General features: G+C 45.4%; 2 protein-coding genes across 6 annotated transcripts; one reads left to right on the top strand and one right to left on the bottom strand.

Annotated features, from left to right (window-relative positions):
* The first annotated feature begins 28 nt into the window (after positions 1 to 28).
* wdr19 (WD repeat domain 19) lies at positions 29 to 12,581 on the top strand. 4 transcript variants are annotated; one of them, XM_062564472.1, is made up of 37 exons: positions 29 to 147; positions 956 to 1,047; positions 1,146 to 1,211; positions 1,311 to 1,436; positions 1,562 to 1,677; positions 1,774 to 1,889; positions 2,105 to 2,185; positions 2,331 to 2,443; positions 2,544 to 2,717; positions 2,801 to 2,871; positions 2,957 to 3,129; positions 3,867 to 3,987; positions 4,076 to 4,182; positions 4,283 to 4,399; positions 4,513 to 4,668; positions 5,053 to 5,200; positions 5,332 to 5,545; positions 5,806 to 5,965; positions 6,052 to 6,162; positions 6,392 to 6,501; positions 6,586 to 6,643; positions 7,017 to 7,163; positions 7,262 to 7,344; positions 7,428 to 7,511; positions 7,601 to 7,747; positions 8,138 to 8,262; positions 8,346 to 8,455; positions 8,549 to 8,617; positions 8,805 to 8,882; positions 9,387 to 9,483; positions 9,584 to 9,708; positions 9,803 to 9,884; positions 9,980 to 10,130; positions 10,239 to 10,362; positions 10,446 to 10,522; positions 11,049 to 11,185; positions 12,542 to 12,581. In XM_062564472.1, exons 1-36 carry the CDS (start codon positions 142 to 144, stop codon positions 11,161 to 11,163), a joined length of 4,050 nt encoding a protein of 1,349 aa, XP_062420456.1. In that variant the 5' UTR covers positions 29 to 141; the 3' UTR covers positions 11,164 to 11,185; positions 12,542 to 12,581. The 4 variants fall into 4 exon arrangements, with proteins under 4 accessions (XP_062420456.1, XP_037327609.2, XP_062420457.1 ...); XM_037471712.2 differs by lacking the exon at positions 12,542 to 12,581 and having other exon boundaries at positions 11,049 to 11,354; XM_062564473.1 differs by lacking the exon at positions 12,542 to 12,581 and having other exon boundaries at positions 7,023 to 7,163; positions 11,049 to 11,354.
* rfc1 (replication factor C (activator 1) 1) lies at positions 11,813 to 21,663 on the bottom strand. 2 transcript variants are annotated; one of them, XM_037471719.2, is made up of 23 exons: positions 21,514 to 21,663; positions 20,917 to 21,066; positions 20,751 to 20,823; positions 20,079 to 20,195; positions 19,393 to 19,691; positions 19,231 to 19,308; positions 18,675 to 18,752; positions 18,260 to 18,589; positions 18,062 to 18,169; positions 17,651 to 17,830; positions 17,383 to 17,481; positions 16,712 to 17,111; positions 16,481 to 16,596; positions 16,237 to 16,351; positions 15,760 to 15,848; positions 15,369 to 15,506; positions 15,029 to 15,124; positions 14,693 to 14,946; positions 14,426 to 14,543; positions 13,941 to 14,086; positions 13,632 to 13,845; positions 12,625 to 12,801; positions 11,813 to 12,535 (listed from the first exon to the last, which is right to left on the bottom strand). In XM_037471719.2, exons 1-23 carry the CDS (start codon positions 21,514 to 21,516, stop codon positions 12,440 to 12,442), a joined length of 3,474 nt encoding a protein of 1,157 aa, XP_037327616.2. In that variant the 5' UTR covers positions 21,517 to 21,663; the 3' UTR covers positions 11,813 to 12,439. The 2 variants fall into 2 exon arrangements, with proteins under 2 accessions (XP_037327616.2, XP_062420458.1); XM_062564474.1 differs by lacking the exon at positions 21,514 to 21,663 and having other exon boundaries at positions 20,917 to 21,493.
* Between the last annotated feature and the right edge of the window lie 886 nt (positions 21,664 to 22,549).

Raw genomic sequence — 22,549 nt, forward strand, 5'->3', positions numbered from 1 at the left:
TCATTGGCTGATGCCTGTTGCTATGACATCGCGGTGCCTTCAGACGCTTTAGCGTGAAGCACTGTTGGATAGTCTCAAGTTTTACCTCGAAGACGTTTTGAACAGATTTCAATCAGTTCAAATGATTAAACCACCATCACGATGAAGGTTGGTAGCAGCACATTTGTTTAAAAAGCCCACATTATTAGGCTTCAGTGTTAAGATGTAACGTTAATTAAGGGTATATCGCATAAACGGGCTGCAGCCAGTCAGCTAACTTACGTTAACGTCAACCAAGCTAACGTAAAATAATTAACGTTACAGTAATACGTTAGCTACTTGCTAACGGTAGCGTCATTGAGGCAAGTCTTGGAAACAAGCTAATGCCCTGCTATCGTATTGCATCGGGCGTCGTTAGCTAAACAGCTAACGTTCAATCAGCTGCGGTGTTAGCTGAAGTGCTATCGAAGCAACTAACGGTTTGCCTTTCTAAGTTAAGTGTAACTTGTTAGCACGCATTTCCTCCAAATGGCAGGATAGGCTGTTCAATAAAAGGCTACCGTGTTTGAGACCACAGCCTAAGCAAGGTTAATACAGTGTGTTGAAGTGTCAACTTAATAAATTAGCTACATTTTCAAGTAATTGTTTTTGGTACGTGAAGATGCGCTTTTGTCTCTCTCCGTGTTCCAATCATTCCATTGAAAATGGCTTTTGACAATTTGACATTTTTAGTGGGACTCTGTGGTGACAAGATACTGTCAGCAAATACTTAATTCTTCAAAAAACAAAAGCTTCGCCAGACTAACCATATGTTGAAGGACGAAGTAGTAACCTGTGACTTTTTATGTGAAGCTCCTCTTCATCTCTTGGTTAGGATGAATGGAGACTAATATTGTGTTTGAATATTGAAAAGCGTTCTTACGTCTTTTTCCCCCCCAAATATAACTAACTTAAAAGTCCATCTTTGTGTCCACAGAGTGTTTTCGTCCTTGCTGACAAAGCCTGGGCAGGTTCTAGCTTACTGTATAAGTGGCAGAAAACCCTTGGTAATTACATCGCTGTTGCAGGGTGGGTAGAAATCAAAGAAAACTCTCTAATAATATACTTCTCTTTATTCAAGATTTCGCTCAGTACCTAAAATGTGCATGTTATTTCTAATCCTACAGACAGGACAACTCTGTGAAAATATTTGATCGACATGGACACAAGTGGTCTGAGCTCAGTCTGCCGGGGTAAGTGTGAGAACTCCGTTTCTGCCTCAAATACTTTGGTTTAGAAATATTTTACCGATAATTTCCTTTTCCCTTTCTCCTATTCCCCCCTCTACGAAGGCGCTGTGTTGGGATGGACTGGGATAAAGATGGGGATATTTTGGCAGTGATAGCAGCAAAATCCAGTTCGATCTACCTCTGGGATGCCAGTGTCAATAAAACGTCCCAGATAGAGAGCGGCATGAGGTATGAATAGCATGCATCACGTTTATCAAAGAGGACAGAGCCTTTAATTCTCTGGAATTAAATATTATTCCAGAAACAATGTAAAACGTGTACAAAGTAATTGAATCCCTCTTAAAACTCAACAGAGATCAGATGTCCTTCATCTTGTGGTCAAAGACGGGCCCTTTGTTAGCTATTGGGACAGTGAAAGGAAATCTGTTGATATACAATCAGCAGACCTCACGCAAGATCCCTGTACTGGGTAATACGCACAACACAACTCGCACACAGTTGGTCATGGTTTTGTGGGTTTTTAACCACGTGTGTTAATTATCTCTACCTTTCTCACACCACACAGGAAAACACACTAAGAAGATCACTTGTGGCTGCTGGAGTGTTCAGAATCTACTGGCTCTGGGAAGTGATGACAACACGCTGAGCATCAGCAATCATGAGGGGGACACCATCAGACAGGTAGCCGCACACACGTTCACGCAGAAACACGCATGCAGCGCAGCTTAACGAGAGTAAATAAGGATCCAGGCTTCTCATATCAAGAGAAACTAATAAAGTCACACAGTCATTTGAAGCTTACATATTTTTGAAACATTACTTAGAAGAAGGCAAATAAGAAAGACAAAAAGGAGATAGAAAGAAGGATGTTATTTATGGTTCTCTTGTTTTTCCAGACAACACTTCGTGGTGAGCCCGCTGATATCACTTTTTCAGAGAGGAAGACCAATGAAAGGTCTGGGCAAGGAGAGAACACTGTAAGTTTGCCCTCATTTTAGTGTCTTGAGTTGGGAAGTGTCCCATGTCTTTTGTCTTACTGAGCTCAAATATTTACCATTGTCTCAGGAAGTGAACTGTCTAATGAGTTTATTGTTTACCGTCTTGCATTTATCAATCCTTCAGGTGAGTTTGTCTGTGGAAAATAAGAACTTGATGCTCTTCAATACCAATGACCTTGAAAACCGGATTGAGTTGACCTTCCAGCGCCACTATGGACAGATCGTGTCCTATCGCTGGTAGTGCACGTGATCACACATTACCGAGACGCTGTACCAAGTCATGGCCGTGAGATATTTGTCTTACTGTTGGTTCTCCTCCTCTGCACGTCTCTTCCAGGTACGGCGACGGCTACATACTGATCGGCTTCTCCCACGGGTACTTTGTGGTTATTTCCACTCACATCAAGGAGATTGGAGAGGAGCTGCATCAGGCTCGCAACCATAAAGACAGCCTCAACAGTGTGGCCATCTCGACGGCTGTAAACAAAGCGGCCTCCTGCGGGGACAACAGGTGCAAAAAGAATGGCACGCCACAGCGATGCCTATTTCCATTGTTCACTTGTAAAAGAGAAAAACACATGTTCCTTCTTGCAGCATAAAGATCCACGAGTTGTCCGAGCTCAAAGATATCAGCAATGTAATCCAGCTGGACGATGAGACTAAAGGTGAGGCAGGTCCTCAGTTCCAGCTTGCTATGAAATGTACCATCCACTTCGTCCCCTTCATCTGCCCCTCCCGCTGCTCTTCCAGGTCTGGACCAGCTGAACTGGACGGACGACGGGCAGCTGTTGGCCGTCTCCACACAGAGCGGGACGCTACATGTCTTCTTGACCAAGCTTCCCATCCTGGGTGGCAGCTTTGGTACCCGGCTGGCCTACCTCACCTCTCTGCTGGAGGTCACCGTGTCCAACCAGGTCGAGGGGGTGAGGCCACGCGCGTGCGCGCAAATATTACATTACATTACATGTCATTTAGCTGACGCTTTTACCCAAAGCGACTTACATTGCATTATAACTCATGCGTTACATTTTGCCTGGGGAGCAATTAGGGGTTAAGTGTCTTGCTCAGGGACACTTCGACATGGCACATGAGGCAGCCGGGATTTGAACCGTCAAGTGCGGCTCCCAGCGCATCACACTACTCCGTGCACCATCATCACCCCAAATACACAATGACAGTACTCAATACACTTCTGTCTTTAAAAAACAGCAGGGGTCCGGACCCAGACTCCGTTGTTATTGGATAATTAAGAATGATAACATATTGATTGAGCGCTATTATTTTAGACGGCCCAGCTTCTCTTCGTTTACGGGACTCGTTCAGCAGCCCGGGACTAATGACATCATGTCACATGTGTATTCCCATAATTATCTCCCTTGACTCGAGTGAGATTCACACACACACACTGGGAGGAGCGACCAGTAGTCAGGGGGAACATGGGTCAGAGATGTTATTTGACATAATATATTGTATCAGTACGATAGAGATGAAAGAAGAAACTCTAATATCCACAGATAAAGTCACTGTACACACATTTCCCTTATAAGAAGAATATAATATCAAGTTTTTTCTTTCATAGACACTATTTCACACCTGAATGAAGTGAATTGTTCTAAAGTCGACACCCCTCGACTCCTCTTTGTTGCACCATGTCTTTCAGGAGAGTCCCGTGGTCATACAGGTGGAAGTAGAGCCTACTTTCATTGCGATGGGACCGTTCCACGTGGCTGTGGGAATGAACAACAGAGCGTGGTTCTACGCCCTGGTGGACGGGGAACCTGGTGTGTGTGTTAACCATGAAAACCATGACTCGTGATGTCCGTTAATATTTGTCTGATCGTGTACGATTTCGTTCTGTGTATCGCTCAGGTTTTAATAAGCTCAAAGATATTGAGTATTTGGGGACCATAGCCAGTATGTCCCTAAACTCTGACTACGCAGCAGCGCTGTTTGAGGGGAAAGTGCAGCTGCACATGGTGAGTCGGTTTAATATCTTTATAGATTATTGAGCGGACTCACTTTACATACTAATTTGAAATGTCACCGCACTGACATTGTATGTGTGCATGCGTGTAGATCGAAGGCAAAGACCAGGATGAGAAGAAGCAGATGAAGCTGTTTCCAGAGGATGAGGGAAAAGGTCGGATCATTTGCCACGCCCTCACCGCCGACTTCCTCTACTACGGCACAGACGTAAGGCACGAGGCCCTGGCTCCATCAGGCTGCTCTTCGAGTAACAGTTGGAAGCTCTATCTTCTCCCCCTGCCTCGCTCTTTCTAACCGACGGGTCCCCCCGTGTCTCCCAGGCGGGTGACGTGGTGTGCGTCTTGGTGGAGGACTGGGAGACGGTGATCAGCTACAGCCACGCCGTCGGCGTGAGGAAGGTGTTCCCGGACCTCAACGGCACACGGCTGGTCTTCATCGACGACAAGAGCGGCGGCTTCCTGCTCTCCCCCACAAATGTCCGTGCATGCAGATCGACTCACACACACACACACACACACATGCCCGCGGTTTTCTCTGTTGAAACTAGGTTATCAAATATCCAGTGATGAAACATCATGGTAAGAAAAGATGCATGAATATTTGATAGAAGTGAGATACAGCAGTACTGTTAGTATAAAGTATAGAGAGCAATATTTTATATACACATAGACATAGAAGATACAAACTGGTTTGGTTACATCAAAACCAGAGATCACAAAGTGCTTCAGAAGGGAAATACCTCAATGATTTCACTTAACAGATTCAGTTTGTTAGTTTATTAAGGATCCCCATTAGTCTACACCGTAGTGGAGACTATTCTTCCTGGGGTCCAGTAACAAGTGTTTGTGCGTCCTATCCAGGCGACAGATTCTTGCTTTGAGCTCCCTAACTTCTCTCCCACCATCACCGGTGTGCTGTGGGACAACTGGCATGCTGACCGAGGAGTGTTTGTAGCTTATGATGATGACAAGGTCTACACCTACGCCCTGCACAAAACTACCATATACGGTACGGGGTCACCACACACAGACACGCACATCTCACTGTCCTATTCAGAAGGACTTGAATGAGTACAACAGCATACATTTGAATATGTATGCCAATAAGATAATAACTTCTCCTACATTCACACTGCCCAGGCCCCCGGGTGGTGTTTGTGGGGAGCACGGCGCTCCTCTTTTCCCAGAAGCCTTTGCTCTTGCACAACGGAGAGCTGACATGTCAGACGGCAAGCGGCAAGACCAGCGAGGTGGCTCTGAGCACACACTCCTTCCTCAAGAAGGCAAGCGGCACTCAGCAGGGGCCACAGCCGGAGCTGAGCACGCAGCTCGCCCTGGCGCTGATGCTCAAGAGGTCAGCCATGTTGGATGTACGGATGGGCAAAGAGAGGCATCCATGTTGGATGTTTGCCAATGGGTAGAATTCTTCCAGCATCTCATTTAGGATATGGAAAACATGCAAAGAGAAGTCATGGATTGGTTTCCTCTGGACGTATTTCACAAAATGAAGTGAAACAGAACTATCAGTGCTTTAAATAATCAAGTGAGTTTATACAAAAAGCCCTTTTTGGAGAGGTGAATAATGGGTGTGCGTGTGTCTGTATTCCTGTCCAGGTTCCACGAAGCGTGTGCTCTGTGCAAGTCTGCAGGTAGTAACACAGACTGGGCAGAGGTGGGCAAAGCATGTCTGGTGCACATGGAGGTCGAACTGGCCATCCAGGTCTTCCGCATGAGCAGCAATGTTGGCATGGTGCTGTCACTGCAGGGCATCCAGGTACAAGCCCCACACCATCCACGGCGCATGTGTCACACCCCGTTGATAACAATCGCTCAAGCCTCGATCCGTCTTTTTCTGTCCAGCGTATAGAGGACATGAACCTACGAGCAGGGCATCTGGCCATGTTTCTAGGGGACTACAACCTGGCCCAGGACCTCTATCTGTCTTCTGGCTGCCCAATCGCTGCCCTGGAGGTGAAACACACAAATGCCGATTAATGCGTCTTTTCGCATTTAATAATACTAAGATGACTAAATGGAGTCATGATTATATATATATATACGTATGATGTCCTAAAATACATATGAACGTATGAATAAGGCAGAGTCAAGAGAGCGAGAGAGATGGTTCACTGTATTTTGAGTGTAATCACCGTAAATAACTAAAGACTGCATTATTATTTATTTTCTGTGTGTGTTTTAGATGAGAAGAGACCTGTTGCAATGGGACAGTGCTCTCATGTTAGCAAAGAGGTTAGCAGAAGACCAAATCCCCTTTATATCCAAGGAATACGCTGTGCATCTGGAGTTCATGTAAGTACATGTTTCAGACACTATTCAGGAGACCTGATTCATGGACACTGTATCCTAAACCTCTCTCTCTCTCTCTCTCTGCAGTGGCGACTATGTGAATGCTCTGGCGCACTATGAAAAAGGCATGATGCAGGATAATGGAGTAAGTGCTATGCGTTCGACCTCCACTTTCCACAGTGATAAAGGAATGAGAAGTTTGAAACTGTGAACGTGACCATTTGTCTGTTTCTCTTGACACTCCATATTTTCCCACCACATGTGACCTCACCAGCTTTTAAAACCTGATGATTTATCACTACCTTTGAGGAATAATGATCTATCATTGTCTTTAATAACGCACGTGGAGATCAGTCAGTCCACCCTTTAATGTCTGACTAACGAGTCCACACAGTCTCCTCTACTGCTGTCGGCTCTGCTCTGTTTACATTTAAAAGGAACACGTAGCAGACAGGTAGCTACCGTTCTTCTGCTTTTATGAGCTGTTGTTGCAGTGACCATGACTGTGCTTACCGCGGTTCCAGGAGCACAACGAGGCGTGCAGAGCCGGGGTTGCCCGGATGTCCATCCGGATGGGGGACATCAGGAGAGGAGCCGCTCAGGCCATTCAGCACCCGAGCAGAATCCTCAAGAAGGAGTGTGGAGCCATACTGGAGAGCATGAAGGTAAATCCCCCCCCCCCCCCGTCGGCGCTTAGCGGCCCTTTGGCGTGTTGCTGTTTTTAACAGCGTCGTCGCTGGTTGTATTCCTCCCTCTCCTGCAGCAATTCTCTGAAGCCGCTCAGCTGTATGAAAAAGGACAGTATTATGACAAGGCCGCATCCGTCTACATTCGCTGCAAGAACTGGTGAGGGAAACCGCCGCCGCAGAGCGCCGAGCCCGCTCCTCTCCTCGCGTTAACCATTCCACTTCCTGCCACACCGTGCGTAGGGCAAAGGTTGGAGAGCTGCTCCCACACGTCTCCTCTCCCAAGATCCACCTGCAGTACGCCAAAGCCAAGGAAGCGGACGGAAAGTACGTCCTCGGTGGGGCTGCCCGTGATTTGGGGGGGGAATCCACGTCATGGGTCAGGACACATATGTAACGTGTCGCGTGTGCACCAGGTTCAAAGACGCTGCGCAGGCGTACGAGAGCGCCAAAGACTGGGACAACGTGATACGCGTGCTGCTGGAGCACCTGAACAGCCCGGAGGAGGCCGTCCGCATCGTCAGGGAGACGCAGAGCATCGACGGCGCAAAGATGGTTGCCAGGTAGGACGGGCGAGATCACAGTATCTCCGTACTCTGTTGTCAAAGCACACGTAGTATTGTAGTATTGGTACAATTTGTTGGCTGGAAAATACAGATCACACGCTACCAAGCTGAAGTCCTCAAATTGCTTGTTTTTGTCTTGACCAAAATGTCCTAAACACAGCAGACCAATACACAATTATATGAAACAATAAGATAAGATGCAAATGCAGTGTGAAGACTTGGAACATCCAGATGTTGGCATTCTCAATTCTCAAACGTTTTACGCTGCTGTTGCCAAATCCTTTTCTAACTCTTTTGGTTTCATCTCCACCCTCGGCTCCTTTCTCCCCCTCCACCCCCACCCCATCTGTGTAATGGACCTTGGACATGTGCTTGCGTGTGCCTCAGGTTCTTCTTGGGGTTGAATGACTACAGCTCAGCCATCCACTTCCTGGTGCTGTCCCAGTGCAACGACGAAGCTTTCCAGCTGGCACAGCAGCACGGGCAGATGGAGGTCTACGCGGACATCATCGGTCAGTGTGTGTGTTTTTAACCGAGTGGACTATAACAAATGGTTTTCTAGAACTGCAGTGGCAGTGTGCTGCGTGTTCATCAGGTCCCGAGGCCACGCAGGAGGACTACCAGAGCATTGCTCTCTACTTTGAGGGAGAAAAGAAGCACCTGCAGGCGGGGAAGTTCTTCCAGAAGTGTGGGCAGTACACCAGAGTAAGAATCTCTTCTTTTATTTTAATTTATGGGTTATTTCTTCCTTGTGTGGTTTGAAGCGATAAGTCAGGCTCTTCTGCCGATGTCTCTCAGGCCCTGAAGCACTTCCTGAAGTGTCCCAACACTGATGACAACCTGGCTGTTGAGATGGCCATAGAGACGGTGAGAGCCCAGTATATCAGCGGAATATCCCAGTGCACATAGAAAATGATGTGAGCAATCAGTGGTGTGTGTGTGTGTGTGTGTGTGTGTGTGTGTGTGTGTGTGTGTGTGTGTGTGTGTGTGTGTGTGTGTGTGTGTGTGTGTGTGTGTGTGTGTGTGTGTGTGTGTGTGTGTGTGTGTGTCTCAGGTGGGTCAGGCCAGGGACAGTTCTCTCACCGACCAGCTGATCGATTACCTGATGGGAGAGAGCGACGGTATGCCCAAGGTAATCCCTTCACCTCCTCTCCTGGCTTCTTCGTAATATACTTGACTTTTTATGCTATTTTAATCACATACAAATATTTTGTTGCTTTTAACTGCTATTCCCTAACTACTATACTGTCTCTCAGTGGAATGATACGACTTTTATTTGCACACTATGGAATCCTTTAGATTTGTGTTTCTAACAGTAACCAGCTAAATGATTTGTGACTTGTTTATACGAGGTACTACCTTGTGAGCGGAGCGGCCATTCGAAGTTACTACCCAACTGAAGTGCAAAGAGAGCAGATATATTAGTTAGAGAGATATATTAGTTTTGAACCCTTTTTGGACGCGATCTGTGCATAAAGATTACGGCAATTACTTTCATTGTGAGCAAAATAGATTTTCATAAAACTTTCTATTGCTTCATTTATTTTTAGTGGCAGAAATGGGCTTTCACAGCATCCAAATATTCACTGCAGGGGTTTTGTGACACCGTTAAATGGACTCCATCTCCTCTTACTAGGACGCCAAGTACCTGTTCCGTCTCTACATGGCTCTGGAGCTGTACAGGGAGGCCGCTCGCACCGCCATCATCATCGCCAGAGAAGAGCAGTGTGCAGGTTCCAACGGATCCACACAAGCGCAATGTCCCAGCGACATGGTGCCATAACTCCTATTTTAATCTTATATTGCATTTTCTGTTTGTGGTTTTACTCACAGGAAACTACCGGAACGCCCACGACGTGCTGTTCAGCATGTACACCGAGCTGCAGGCCCAGAAGATCAAAATCCCAGCTGAGATGGCCACCAACCTGATGATCCTCCACTCGTACCTGCTGGTCAAGGTCAGGACTCTCCCTGCTACCTCTCAATGTAGTCTGTGTGTGTGTGTGTGTGTGTGTGTGTAGTGTTTCTGACTTTGTACATGATGTCCTGCAGGTCCATGTGAAGAGGGGCGACCACCTTAAAGGGGCTCGCATGCTCATTCGCGTCAGCAACAACATCAGCAGGTTTCCAGCGCGTGAGTCCACAGGGAACGTCTCTGTCTCTCTGATCTGCCCAACCTCCCAACCTCGGCTTAATCCGCTCTTATTGGCGCCCGCCTGTTCTCCGCAGATGTTGTTCCCATTCTGACGTCCGCGGTCATCGAGTGTCACCGCGCCGGACTGAAGAACTCTGCCTTCGGCTTCGCCGCCCTGCTGATGAGACCAGAATACCGAAACAAGATCGACCCAAAGTACAGAAAGAAGATCGAGGCCATGGTTCGGTGAGAGTTCTCTACGCTGTTCTTTGCCGAGTGTGCTGCCCCATACGGATCTGTGTACAAGTGAACATGTGTGTGTCCCCCCCCCCCCACACTACACGTACGTCGCAGACGCCCGGACACGTCGGAGCTGGAGGACGAAACTACTCCGTGTCCCTTCTGCGGCTTTCAGCTGCCACAGAACGAACTGCTGTGCATCTCCTGCAAGAACAACGTGCCCTACTGCATCGCCACGGTACGAGCACGCCGTCGCTCGCCCACAACATAGTGCCCCCCTGTACGTGCCTTTTATCAGTGGACCTCTGCTTTTTCGCTCAGGGTCGTCACATGCTCAAAGAAGACTGGTGTGTGTGTCCTCATTGTGAATTCCCTGCGCTCTACTCTCAGTTCATTTTGTAAGTGATACATTTTTATCCTTTTTTTCTTGGTTGAGGTACTTTCTCAAATCCAATGAGGCAGTAGCAGTTTGCTGGTTTAGTCCTGGCACTGCTTTTTTCCAGGATTATATTATAAAGAAGTAAGAGCCATTACGTCATTGGGACACCATTCCAAGTATTGTTATGAAGTTCCAAATTTACACACAAAATCGCTCTATGTGATCCACATAGCGGGCTCTTTTTATTGATGGTTAGTTATTGATCACTGAGATGCTCCATTTTAATCAGATAAACAAAGGGTACTTTGGGCTTAGACCCAGTGTGACTTCACTGATCTAATATCCCATAACTAATGATTTCTTGACTTTAAAGTAAGTTTGATATTTTAGGCAACCCGTTGCTCATTGGCCTTTAATCTTGTTACGTTAGATGATCAAAAACCAAGGATTCCTCGCATGTGTAAAGAGTCAATGAGTGATACTGCTATTCAGAGAGCGAACACGTGAGGTATTGCTGATCCAAACTGAACTGTTCATGTGTCCAGGTTACTGGAGACGGAGACGGTGTGTCCGATGTGCTCCGAGACTCTGAGTGTTGAACAGATAAAGAAGATTCCGGATTGTTCCCAATACCTGCAGACTGATGGGCTGGATCAATGAGGAACGAAAACACAAACCATGTGTATAGACGTCATGTCTCTTTCTATTTGTTTAAATATGTCATATATATATTTTGGATGGCTTGGATACAGCTTTTAGTTTTGTATGATGGGGATATCAGTGCAGTAACTGAGTATCAAAGATGCTTGAGATTTTAATATGTGAATGTCAATAAATCAAAACTGTCTTTTTTTTTGTCTTTTTCTTTTAGCTAGTTTTGGAAAAGCACCGGCAGACGCTGGAGAATTTTGTACGTTTAAAAAAGTCTGGAAAAACATAAATTGTAGTCATAAATAAAGTCACATGAAAGGGTCATAGCAAAGTGTCACAAGAAAAATATCTCAGAAAAATCTTAAAGTCTGGTATAGTATTGAGAAACCCTATGTGATTTTAATAACTTTTGTACTATACCTTAAGGAATTTTAAGTCGGACTATGTAAAAAATAAATAAAAAAAATTGTTAGTAAGTTGGAAAAGTCCTGAATTATTTTGAAAAAAAAATTAAAAGATGTAGTGCAGTACAGGAAAACATTGTTTTTAAAAAGTCAAAAGTATTAGGTCAGTATAAAAATGTGAAAAGCCATGATTTAGTTTGTCAACATTTTTTAATCAAAGTATGACAAGTCCTACTTTAAAAATAAAAAAATCATGATTGATTGTCTAATTTAACTAACTTGAATAAGTCGTTATGGACTAAAACAGTAAGGTCTGTCAAAAAAAGTTAATACTATATGGTATAGCACACAAAATATAGCATATAAAAAAATAATTACAAACTCATTTTATATTCGATATCTTTAAAATAGAAAACTCCCAGAATCATTTTCCTGAGAGTGTTTTAACAAAGAAATCAATGAGACTCATGACCGACATCCCTTTAATCCTCATGACATGTTTGTTTTTTTTACAAAAATTGTAATTTACAAGAACCTCAGTGCTAACCGTACAGCTAAAACATTTCTGTATTCTAGTCGTGGCAAAGAGAACAGACTTCTGCGTCTGTCACATTATTTACAGCCTCAACACCTGTCCCACAAACTGATGATGGAAGAAACACGTTGCTACGGAGACATGATAATAGATGGAATATACATCATTTGTTCGCTCTGATAGAAAGACAACTAGAAGTTAAAAAAGGTGGGGAACCTTTCTTAGCAGTGTTTGAGGAGCAGTAAGCAGAGCCACTACCTTCTGATACTCATTGAAGGATCTTTACAGAAAGAACATTTCAGTCTGTGGGAAGGTAGTTCCATCCGTTTCCTCTTCTGGTCGTCGGTCATTTCTTGGCCTTTCCTTTTCCCTTCCCCCTGCCCTTCCCAGAATCTTCCTTCTCCTTTTTCTTTGACTCCTTGGTGGCTTTGGACTTCTTCTGCTGCAGAGAGGAACAACACAGGCGACATGTGAACAGAGAGCTCGTGAAGGGAGCGGCGGGCTCCGACGTCGCCATCGCGTGCTTCTCACTTTGATCATGGCGTCGGCGTTCACGCCCTCGTCCTCCGACTCCTGCGCCTCGTTGTCCGCGTCCTCTCCTCCCAACTCGGACCCCGCCCCGCCGCGGCGGCCCTTCTTCACCACGTGCAGAGAGTACGGCGTCAGGTGAACTTCTTTGTTGTAGGCCCGCGTGAATGCGGCCTTCACCTGAGAGGAGAGAGAACGCGCTGAGGTGAGACCTCAGGCTAAAGCACAGATGATGTACATACATATGTTTGGACAGAAACATCTCTAGATCTGTTTGATGTGTATATGAGCAACGTCTTATTAAGCAACAATATGTTATTGTTGACTTTACGGGTAATTTCTGCTGGTCCTTAATGGCCAAAAGTTAGTTTGCTCGGATCAAATATTATCATGCTGATGCAAATTGATGTCTTTTAGGAGTCAGAAGGTCTCCCTTCCTCCCTGTTTAGAAGGTTTAGCCGGGTAAATAAAGCAATGATCTTTCTGCCAATCACAACAGCCCAAACTAACTAACTGACCTTTCTTTGCAAACATTTGCACCTTAATGATAACTGTCGTGTTTTTATTCCTTATTTAAAAAAGACCATTCAAGCAGCATGTGTTTGAGAATGTACTGTAGGGGTGAACGCTGCAGCTGCTGCTAGTGTGGAGTGAATGGACAGCAACATAAAGCAACAATGTCCCCTCAATGCTAATGTAAACCCTGGTTGGATAAGGATTCAAAATTGGATATGAAGATTAAATCTGATGCATAGCTTCAGTGTTAAAACTGATAAAATAATTGCTGTCTGTGGTTCTGGGCTTTGGCAATAATTTAGAAAAATAATAGCTTGCAGCAACATATGGGGGAAAAAAAGAACTGAACTAGTTGGAACTGTGAACTTAGTTGAAATATTTTGAAGTTTGAACTGAACTTGTTCATTTTAAAATTTGTGAACTGAACTTTGAACTAGTTCATGTAGAAAGTGAACTTTCCCAACACTGCCACCCGCCCGCCGCCTCGTGCCGACCTTGGAGTCCAGCTTGGAGTAGGGGTCCGGCTGACCGCCCCACACGCTGATCTCCATGATGCTGTCCACGTCTTCCCTGACAAGCTGGTAGTTGTCCAGCAGCTGCACCGCCTCGCCGGAGCCCTCCACTCCGAGCCTCTGCAGGGGGCTGAGCAGCGCCCCCCGCAGGTAGTGCAGGTAGTCCAGGTTCACTGCCTGTCTGCTGCTCATCGTTCTGCAGGAGCCAGACAAGGGAGACGTTCCGCTATGTAGTAGAACACGTGATTTTGTGAGGACAATGTTAGAAGACAGCGATCAAGGCTCACTCACTTTAAGCCCATGTGAGAGGCCAGCTCCTGGACGATGCGGGAATGTTTGTTGGTGGAGGAGAACTTGCCGAGCCAGCTGGGGAAGGTGGGGAACTGATTCATGTAGCCCTTCATCAGCTCGCCGGGTAAAACACTGGCATAGATGGCCTACGAGCACAAACACACACAATGAGGAACCTCTGGTACAGACACAAGCCTGTGTAATTAAATTGTTAAAATGTCAGAACATTTTAACATTATATTATGTGTTAAGAAAAAGGATAAAAAGGGAAAAAATGAGTCAAAAAATAGTATACAGCAACAAAAAAAAAAAAAAAATTAATACATTTCTCTAATGAAGGTGGATCCTCCAGGTTCTAGGAGTTTATTTTATCTTTATAAAAGAAGTCATTGTATTGAATATGGTTTCATTAAAAAAATTAAGTCAGTGGGTCACATTCACTTCTACAGTGTGTGTGTGTGCGTGCGTGCGTGCACGTGCATTACCTGGGTGGGCAGCAACGACCAGTTCTGTTTGGAGCGGATCTGTCGGTCCACCAGGTCTCCGTCAGAGATGGAATCAGCCGTCTTGCTGAGCAACATCAAGTGGGCCTTCAGGTCCCCACTGTGAGAGGAGGCACATTAAATATGACATGAATAGTTCAACATTTGTCCTGTTTACTAGTGGAGAATGATACCACTGCTGTGTGTGTGTGTGTGTGTGTGTGTGTGTGTGTGTGCGTGCATATAGCTTCGCACAGAGGCCTTTCTCACCCGGCGGCCCGTGGGCGAACATGCGGGTAGTTCTCCTGGACGAAGAGCGGTGCGAGCGAGTAGTCGTGGAAGAAGAGGTCCGACTTGTCGATGAGGCTCATGTGGGCGCTGTCCTCCCCCGAGCTGAACACCTTCCTGCAAACATCAAACGGCCCCAGCTTGGTGTCCTTGCGGGCGCTGGCCGCATCCGACTTGCACTGGTCATACGTCATCACCTTGTCTTTGGCCGACCACATGCTCAGGTTGTGGATCACCTGGAGGAAAAAGACATAAACAACAGTGAGCATGGCGAGAGGGGTGGAGACATATCCAAAGAGTGACTGATGCCTTCTTTACCTGTCGGACGTCCTGATTGGACGCTAGGATGATTTCATTAAGAGCCGGGGGCGGGATCTTGATTCCCTCTTTGTAGGCGAGGGACATCATTGCTCCCTGACCAATGAAAGGGAAATAGAAACCAGAAGGGATGGAACGTTGATAGTAAAAGATTACAAGGAGCTCAATTTAAATATTTCTCTTTTAAAAGTGGGTAACAGATACAGACGGTTTAGTCTGGTTTAGATGCTCTGGGTCATTATTAAGAAGTATTTGAATATACTTAAATCATCTCTATTCACAAGTATGCTCAAACACAGTGGGACCATTTGTGTGTGTGTGTGTGTGTGTGTGTGTGTACCTTGATCTGCTCCACTCGTGGCCTCTGGAAGCGCAGATCGAAGCAGTAGTTGGCCAGTGACCTGATCTTCTGGTGGTTACGGTCATTGCACATGAAGATGATGGGAATCTTTGAATGTTTGATCAGGCCGATCATCTCCTGCAGCCGGCAAAGGGTCAGAGGTCAGTACCAACATGATGCATCTGTTCACCAATTGCTACTTTCAGTTACAAGGAGAAGTTATGGAAATAGGCCCATTTGACAGCAATCACTTCTTTAAATGCACGTAAACAGCCAAAAATGATGCACCGGTGTCATCACAAACTGAACATTTAACCCTAGAGTCATCTTTAAACATCTTTATTCCTTTATCCAAAAGTCAAGCTCTACACAGACCATCAACAAAAAATACCTGTATTCCTCCACGGTCTTCGTTGCCGGCCATGCCATCAACCTCATCCATGATCAGCACGTGTTCACTGCTCACTTTATTAGAAGTGCCTACAAAACAAAATAACAGGCACTCAACATTCAATTCTGGACAAATAATAAATATAAAATAATTTTACTTTCACGGTAATTACAAGTCGTCTGCCTCCAAATGATGAGTGAGCTATTTGAACACATACTATTAAAGCGTGATTATCTACATCTAAGGCCAACGTTTCTTCACTACCGTAGCAAACTTGGGGGGGGATATTATCACACTGCATCAAAAGATGCCATCAGTGGTTATCTTTCTTTCAAACTCAGATAACTCCACTTCCTGATGCAGTTTCACCAGTAAGCTTTTATTTTGAAACAAACAACTCAACAGTTAAGGCTAAACATGGTTTGAATGTGTAAGGGAAGGAAACACAGCGAGAAACAACATGAAGAGAGGCGTCACCTTTGTAGAAGCCCTCGATGCTCGTGTTGCTGAGTGACTCCGCGACCACTTCCTTCAGACTGTTTTTGCTGCGGGTGCAGCTGGCGTTCATCTCCACGTAGCTCAAGCCCAACTCCTGCAAGCCGACACGCACACCGCCAGGAAAGTCAAAGCTAAATGTTAAAGTCATGGGTGCAGCAATATACCAATCATTGTGAATACATAATAGAGTAGCCAAAAACACACCTGTGTGTGTCAGACTAACCTCACAGACTAGAGCTGCTGTGGTGGTCTTCCCCACGCCCGGAGGTCCAGAGAGCAGAGCAGCTTTAAATGCTGATCCATCATCTTTCCCTCCTCCAGACTTACCAAACCTCGCAGCTGGGCGGCAACAAACGGCACAAAGCAATCGCTCATTAGCGCACATGCCATTTTCAGGAATAAAAAGAGTTCCTGGATCTAGTTTTTTTCATCATTACTCTGAACCATCTCCTACCTGCTGGCTTGGAGGAGCCCCCGCTGTGGTGTTTGTTCCAGTTCCGCAGCCAGCGGAGCAGCTTATTGGCACAACTCTGATCACCCTGTTGACCAATCACGGTCTTCAGAGAGCGCGGGCGGTACTTGTCCACCCACAGCAGAGTGGCGTCGTCCATGGCCGCTGATGATGTCCCCGGGGATGAGGAGGACGAGGAAAGGCCGAGCTCCCGGCGGGCCGTTGGTCCCGAGCGTCTGCCAGGTGGAGTGCCGTCATTTCTGGGCCCGGCCCCCGGGGCCTGGCCGGTCTTTGACGGGCTTGGGGTGTGAGGGGACTGGGAATTGCCCTTGGAGGGAGAGATCTTCTGGGATTTGGGGGTGCTCTTTGGGCCGGGGGGAGTCTTGGTCTTTGAGGCTTGGTTCTAAAAGAAAAGAAGAAAATGTCCATATTGGTTTCAACTTGCTGAAATGCTTTAGAAATTAGTAGAAAGATCATATCTTAATAAGCATAATGTATTTTATTTCAATGACAATTTAAAAAAAACGTCACTGCAAAATAGGGATATTGTTTGTGATTCTTGCTCCCTTCAAAAAGGTTTTGACATCTTACTTTATGATAAATGGTGAAATAACATTCATGTTTACAATTTGAAATGATGATGGCAAATGACCATGTGGTAAGAAAGCGCTGACCTCTGCAGTGATCTCGTACTTGGACTTCTTCCCTGGTTTGGTTCTGATCAGCTCCAACAGACCATCCTCATCGAGGATCTTTGTACCGAAACTCTCCGCCTGCGTGTACAAATGACGTATATTATTTGACAAAGGTCAACTGGAAGAGAAAGACAAAAGGATCAAATGCTGTGTGGCGCTCCTATTGCATCCCACACATCAGGGTTGGTTAGTCTGTATATGATTATAAGTGATTATAAGATACTTTAGTGTGCATGCGTTGGGTCACCTTCTCGAGCTTGGATACTCCGCTGTCTCGGCCCTGCACCAGGTAGGTGGTCTTCTTGCTGATGCTGACCGTCACCTTGCCTCCGTAGCGTTCGATAAGGGATTTGGCATCATCCCTCTCCATGGACTCCATGACCCCCGTCAGCACAAACATGCAGCCCTCCAAACAGTTCTCTGCACCCTGGGAAGCACACGCAGACACACCATATGCAGCCTGTGATTAGGAACGAGATCAAATGCTGGCCAGTTCTTTCTTTATTGCAGACTAATCTTTGACTTTTTCATTTTATCTACGTTATTGGCATTTAAGATGTCAATGTTTCAAATGTATGACCTTTGAATGATGCATTCTCATGACATTTTAGTGTAATTAAACATGCGCTGCTGTGACGTGTGTGTGTGTGTGTGTTACCAGAGGGATTTCCTTGGAGCCTAGAGCTCGGGGTCCATCTCTGTTGAGGAAGTTCCTGAAAGCTGCAGAGTTGACCTTCTTCTTGTCTGCCCCCTCGGGACTGGTACTCTGATTAGATTGACAGACACAAAGGACATTGAATGTTTTAAGTTGTGTACTCTGAATACATACGTGTTTATGTGCTTGGTGCCCCCTCACCTCTATCTTCATCGGAGAGGTTTTAACGGCGATAGGTGTGGTTCCCGCTTTGGGGATGTTCTTTTTGCCAGACGAAGGGAGGGGATCCTTTTTGGGAGAGATTTTTATTTTTGTGGGCGTAGCTGGCGTTTTGCCCTTTGACCCAGCATCTTGCTCCTCGTTCTTTTTCTTCATCGTGGCCAGTTTGGAGCTGACTTTGACGGGTGCAGGGTCCTTTTTCGGAGTCGGGCCTATCGCATCCTCCGACGCGCTGCCCCTCCGGTTGGTCTTTGAGGGGCTCGGTTTGGGAAATGCAGGAGCGGCAGGTTTTTCGTCAGAGTCTTTACGAGCCTGGATGGCAACACCCACAGAGAATTATATTCAACCACCATTTAGATAAAAAGAAGACGTGTTTTTCTTGTATCTTTTATATTACCTTCTTAGCTTGAGGCTCCTCATCCAGCAATGCCAAAGTTCTGGCAAATTCCTCGTCCTCATGCACCTGCTTTTCAAGCTGTGAACAAGTGTGTGAATGAAAAAGCAGACTACAAACAAAGGCTCTAACTGACTTTTTATATCAAGTATTCAAAGAAACGGCTTTATTTAAATTGCAGTCAAACCTTCCAATTCCGATTTCTATTTTTCCAGGCATGAGATGTCACTTTCTATAAGTGGACCAGTCCCACTCCTACAAGCAAGCCCTCTAGGTAAGGAATGAATAATGCGTATTTCTATAATTGCTGAATCAGCAGATTTAATTTCCAGGTCTATAAAAAGGTTAATAGATTTTTTTAGAGAAAGCCATACTTTTTCAGTGCCCACAAAGTATTCAATTCACAGAAAATGAATAACATTCTGAATGTCAAAAAATATATGAAAAGTGCTAACCAGAACAGTTACAATATCGACAAACATTTCCTTTCAATAGACTGCTTGTTTCTGCTGTAATTACCAGTACAATGAACGACCAGCTGTTATATTGATCAGCCTACCTCCATCAAGTCCTCATCCATCTGCAGCTGTTTGGCAATCTGCTCATCGCTCAGCAGATCATCGTCTTCCTGAATTGGCTGAGGAAAATAGTCTTATTTGATACTGCACTCAACAGGCTACAATGCAATGAATGTTGGCGGTTTGGATGAAAAAGCACTCACGGCCTTTCGCTTGGTGCTGGCTACCAGCTTCTTATCAGAGCGCTGAACAGCCGCGTTGCCGAAGTAGTCGAGTACCGAGGTGTGCGTTTGTTTGAGGGGAGGAGGCGGAGTGGACTTTGGGGTGACGGGAGACTTCGCCGCAGCTTTCCCCTGTGTGGTGGAGGGCTTGGGCGGGGACTTGAGCCCCCCTTTGACTTGTGGACGAGCAACAGCCGCATCTGGTCTGGTCTGTTTGGCCGCGCTATTCTGCTTGGGTTTGGAGGCCTTCTTCAAAGACTGAAAGTTGTCACTGTCTGAGTCTACAAACAAAAGAGAGAAATCAAATTGACATTTTCCAAAATCTACTTCATTCCTCACATTCAACCTCTTTCTACTTATATTATGCATTGGGCTGTAGCACTTCCTAACCTGTTTGTTTTGATTTTAAGCACCCTCTCTTTTCTAGAGATCCTTTTCCGTGTCTTTTTTATTCTGATTCTAGCTGGTATGACAGACATTCATAAACAAATATGTTTCTCTAATATTTTAATGAGGTGCAGCCTATGGCTATACTTGTAAACTGGATTATCTCGTTCCAATCATAGTCATCAAGTTAATTGTGACAATTAGTCACAACAAGGATGTCGGGTCATGTTGCACAGCCAAAGTATTCATGTCTGCAGTATGAGGAAGCACAACACCATTACCTGTTTCAGAGACATACTGCACAGGATCTTTTTTGGGGGGCGGCTCCGGTTTCCTTGTTGTCCGTTTCTCTTTCGGTGACTTCCTGGTCTTCCTCACTGGCTTCTCATCTTCAGAGTCTGGAGAGACAGAAAAACATACAGGAGGTCGCACAACAATGGGTCACAATGTTGGACGCAGCTGATCAAAGAGTCTACTCCACAAAGCATTGATATTTCCTAAAATATTGTTTGTCTGCAATTATGTGATTATTTTCTTTTTGCTCATCTCTATGAGAGGATATTCTGTCCATTGTAAAATAGAATAAATCATTTTAAAATCAATTTATTTTTCAATCTCGGTTAAATATTTTCATGAAAAGTCAAATGTAGTTTCTTGTTATTTTACAGGGGTGGGAGTTTGTAGTCTATTTGGGCTAAAAAGTACTCTTCCAGCTCAGAGTTAAAAATGTATTGTGAATTATTTCCCAGAGTTGGACTCTTTATTTACTAAATTTTGCAACACTTGATTGAATATTAAAGAGCTGCAACTATAACTACTACAACTAGGGATCTATTTGAAAATATAGTTAATAATCTTTCAGCTGATGGAATACTTTATCCGAATCGTCTGCATCTCTGATTTCAAAACATGAACAGAAGAAATATGACCAGGTAAAAGATAATCATCCATACCAGATTCTATGACTGCATGCTTCTTTCGTTTCTTATCACTATCCTTTTTCTCCTCTGGTTTGGAGCTTTTCGCCTGAGGAACATAAACCACAATGAAAACATGATGAAGCAGATGAATCACTGCAAAGGATCCAGGGGGGTGGGTGTGTTAACAGCGTGTCCTTGCCTTGGCGACCTCTTTCTTCTTCACTTCCTCGTCCGAAGAGAGAGGATTCTTCTTCTTCTTCTTCTTCTTTTCTGTTTTGACGTGTTCAGTTGGAGGGGTTTTCTGCACCGCAGACTTGTCTGAAGTCGGTGCAAAGAACCGCCTGATGTCCTGCGTGCGGACAGGCGACATGGAGCGTCATTATCGAGCCGGACCCGAGCAGAGCGCTGCTCTGCTTTATATCTCACGTCACTTATCAAATTAACCTTACCCAGTGCTTGCAAATTAATGCTTTACCACTACAGGTTGAAGATTTTACCTGCTGACATTCTTTTTTTTTTTTAAGGGAAAGGTGCATTTTTTAAAAACTCGTAAACAGCAGCGCCTTGTCGACGGTTACAGGACAGCAGAGGACACGATTATGGACTTTTACGGGGAGGCTTTGAGGGATACTTTGCATCCTTAGCTGTGCGCTAGCTAACAATCAGCACTCGTCTCGCGTTCCGACAGCAGCACAAGTTTGACAAGACAACAGGATTCTTTTGGCGTTTTGTTACCACGTTGTTCATAGCGACCGCGTCCAGATAGAGCGAGTGAGTCTTTTGACTGTTAACTTACCATAATACACAGCTTTCCTGCAGTTTAGGGTCAGGCTTGTTGTCAGAAAATATAGTTTAACCATCCAACTGCTTGGCGCGAAGCTGGATGCTGTCGCGTGAAGATGACGCTGGACCGGGAGTTGGATCGCGTGCGTCATGTGCGTCCCTGAACGTACCAAACGTAACCGAGGAAAAGGAATACAAAGAAAAGAAGACAAATCAGGGGAAAATAAAAGTAAAGGGGCAGAATACACTCACCGGCCACTTTATTAGGTACACCTGTCCAACTGCTCGTTAACACTTAATTTCTAAGCAGCCAATCACATGGCGGCAACTCAGTGCATTTAGGCATGTAGACATTGTCAAAACAATCTCCTGCAGTTCAAACCGAGCATCAGTATGGGGAAGAAAGGTGATTTGAGTGACTTTGAACGTGGCATGATTGTTGGTGCCAGAAGGGCTGGTCTGAGTATTTCAGAAACTGCTAATCTACTGGGATTTTCACGCACAACCATCTCTAGGGTTTACAGAGAATGGTCCGAAAAAGAAAAAACATCCAGTGAGCGGCAGTTCTGTTGGCGGAAATGCCTTGTTGATGCCAGAGGTCAGAGGAGAATGGCCAGACTGGTTCGAGCTGATAGAAGGGCAACAGTGACTCAAATAACCACCCGTTACAACCAAGGTGGGCATAAGAGCATCTCTGAACGCACAGTACGTCGAACTTTGAGGCAGATGGGCTACAGCAGCAGAAGACCACACCGGGTGCCACTCCTTTCAGCTAAGAACAGGAAACTGAGGCTACAATTTGCACAAGCTCATCGAAATTGGACAATAGAAGATTGGAAAAACGTTGCCTGGTCTGATGAGTCTCGATTTCTGCTGCGACATTCGGATGGTAGGGTCAGAATTTGGCGTCTACAACATGAAAGCATGGATCCATCCTGCCTTGTATCAACGGTTCAGGCTGGTGGTGGTGGTGTCATGGTGTGGGGAATATTTTCTTGGCACTCTTTGGGCCCCTTGGTACCAATTGAGCATCGTTGCAACGCCACAGC

This window comes from Pungitius pungitius, chromosome 9 (assembly GCF_949316345.1).
Source record: "Pungitius pungitius chromosome 9, fPunPun2.1, whole genome shotgun sequence".
NCBI classification, from domain to species: Eukaryota; Metazoa; Chordata; class Actinopteri; order Perciformes; family Gasterosteidae; genus Pungitius; species Pungitius pungitius.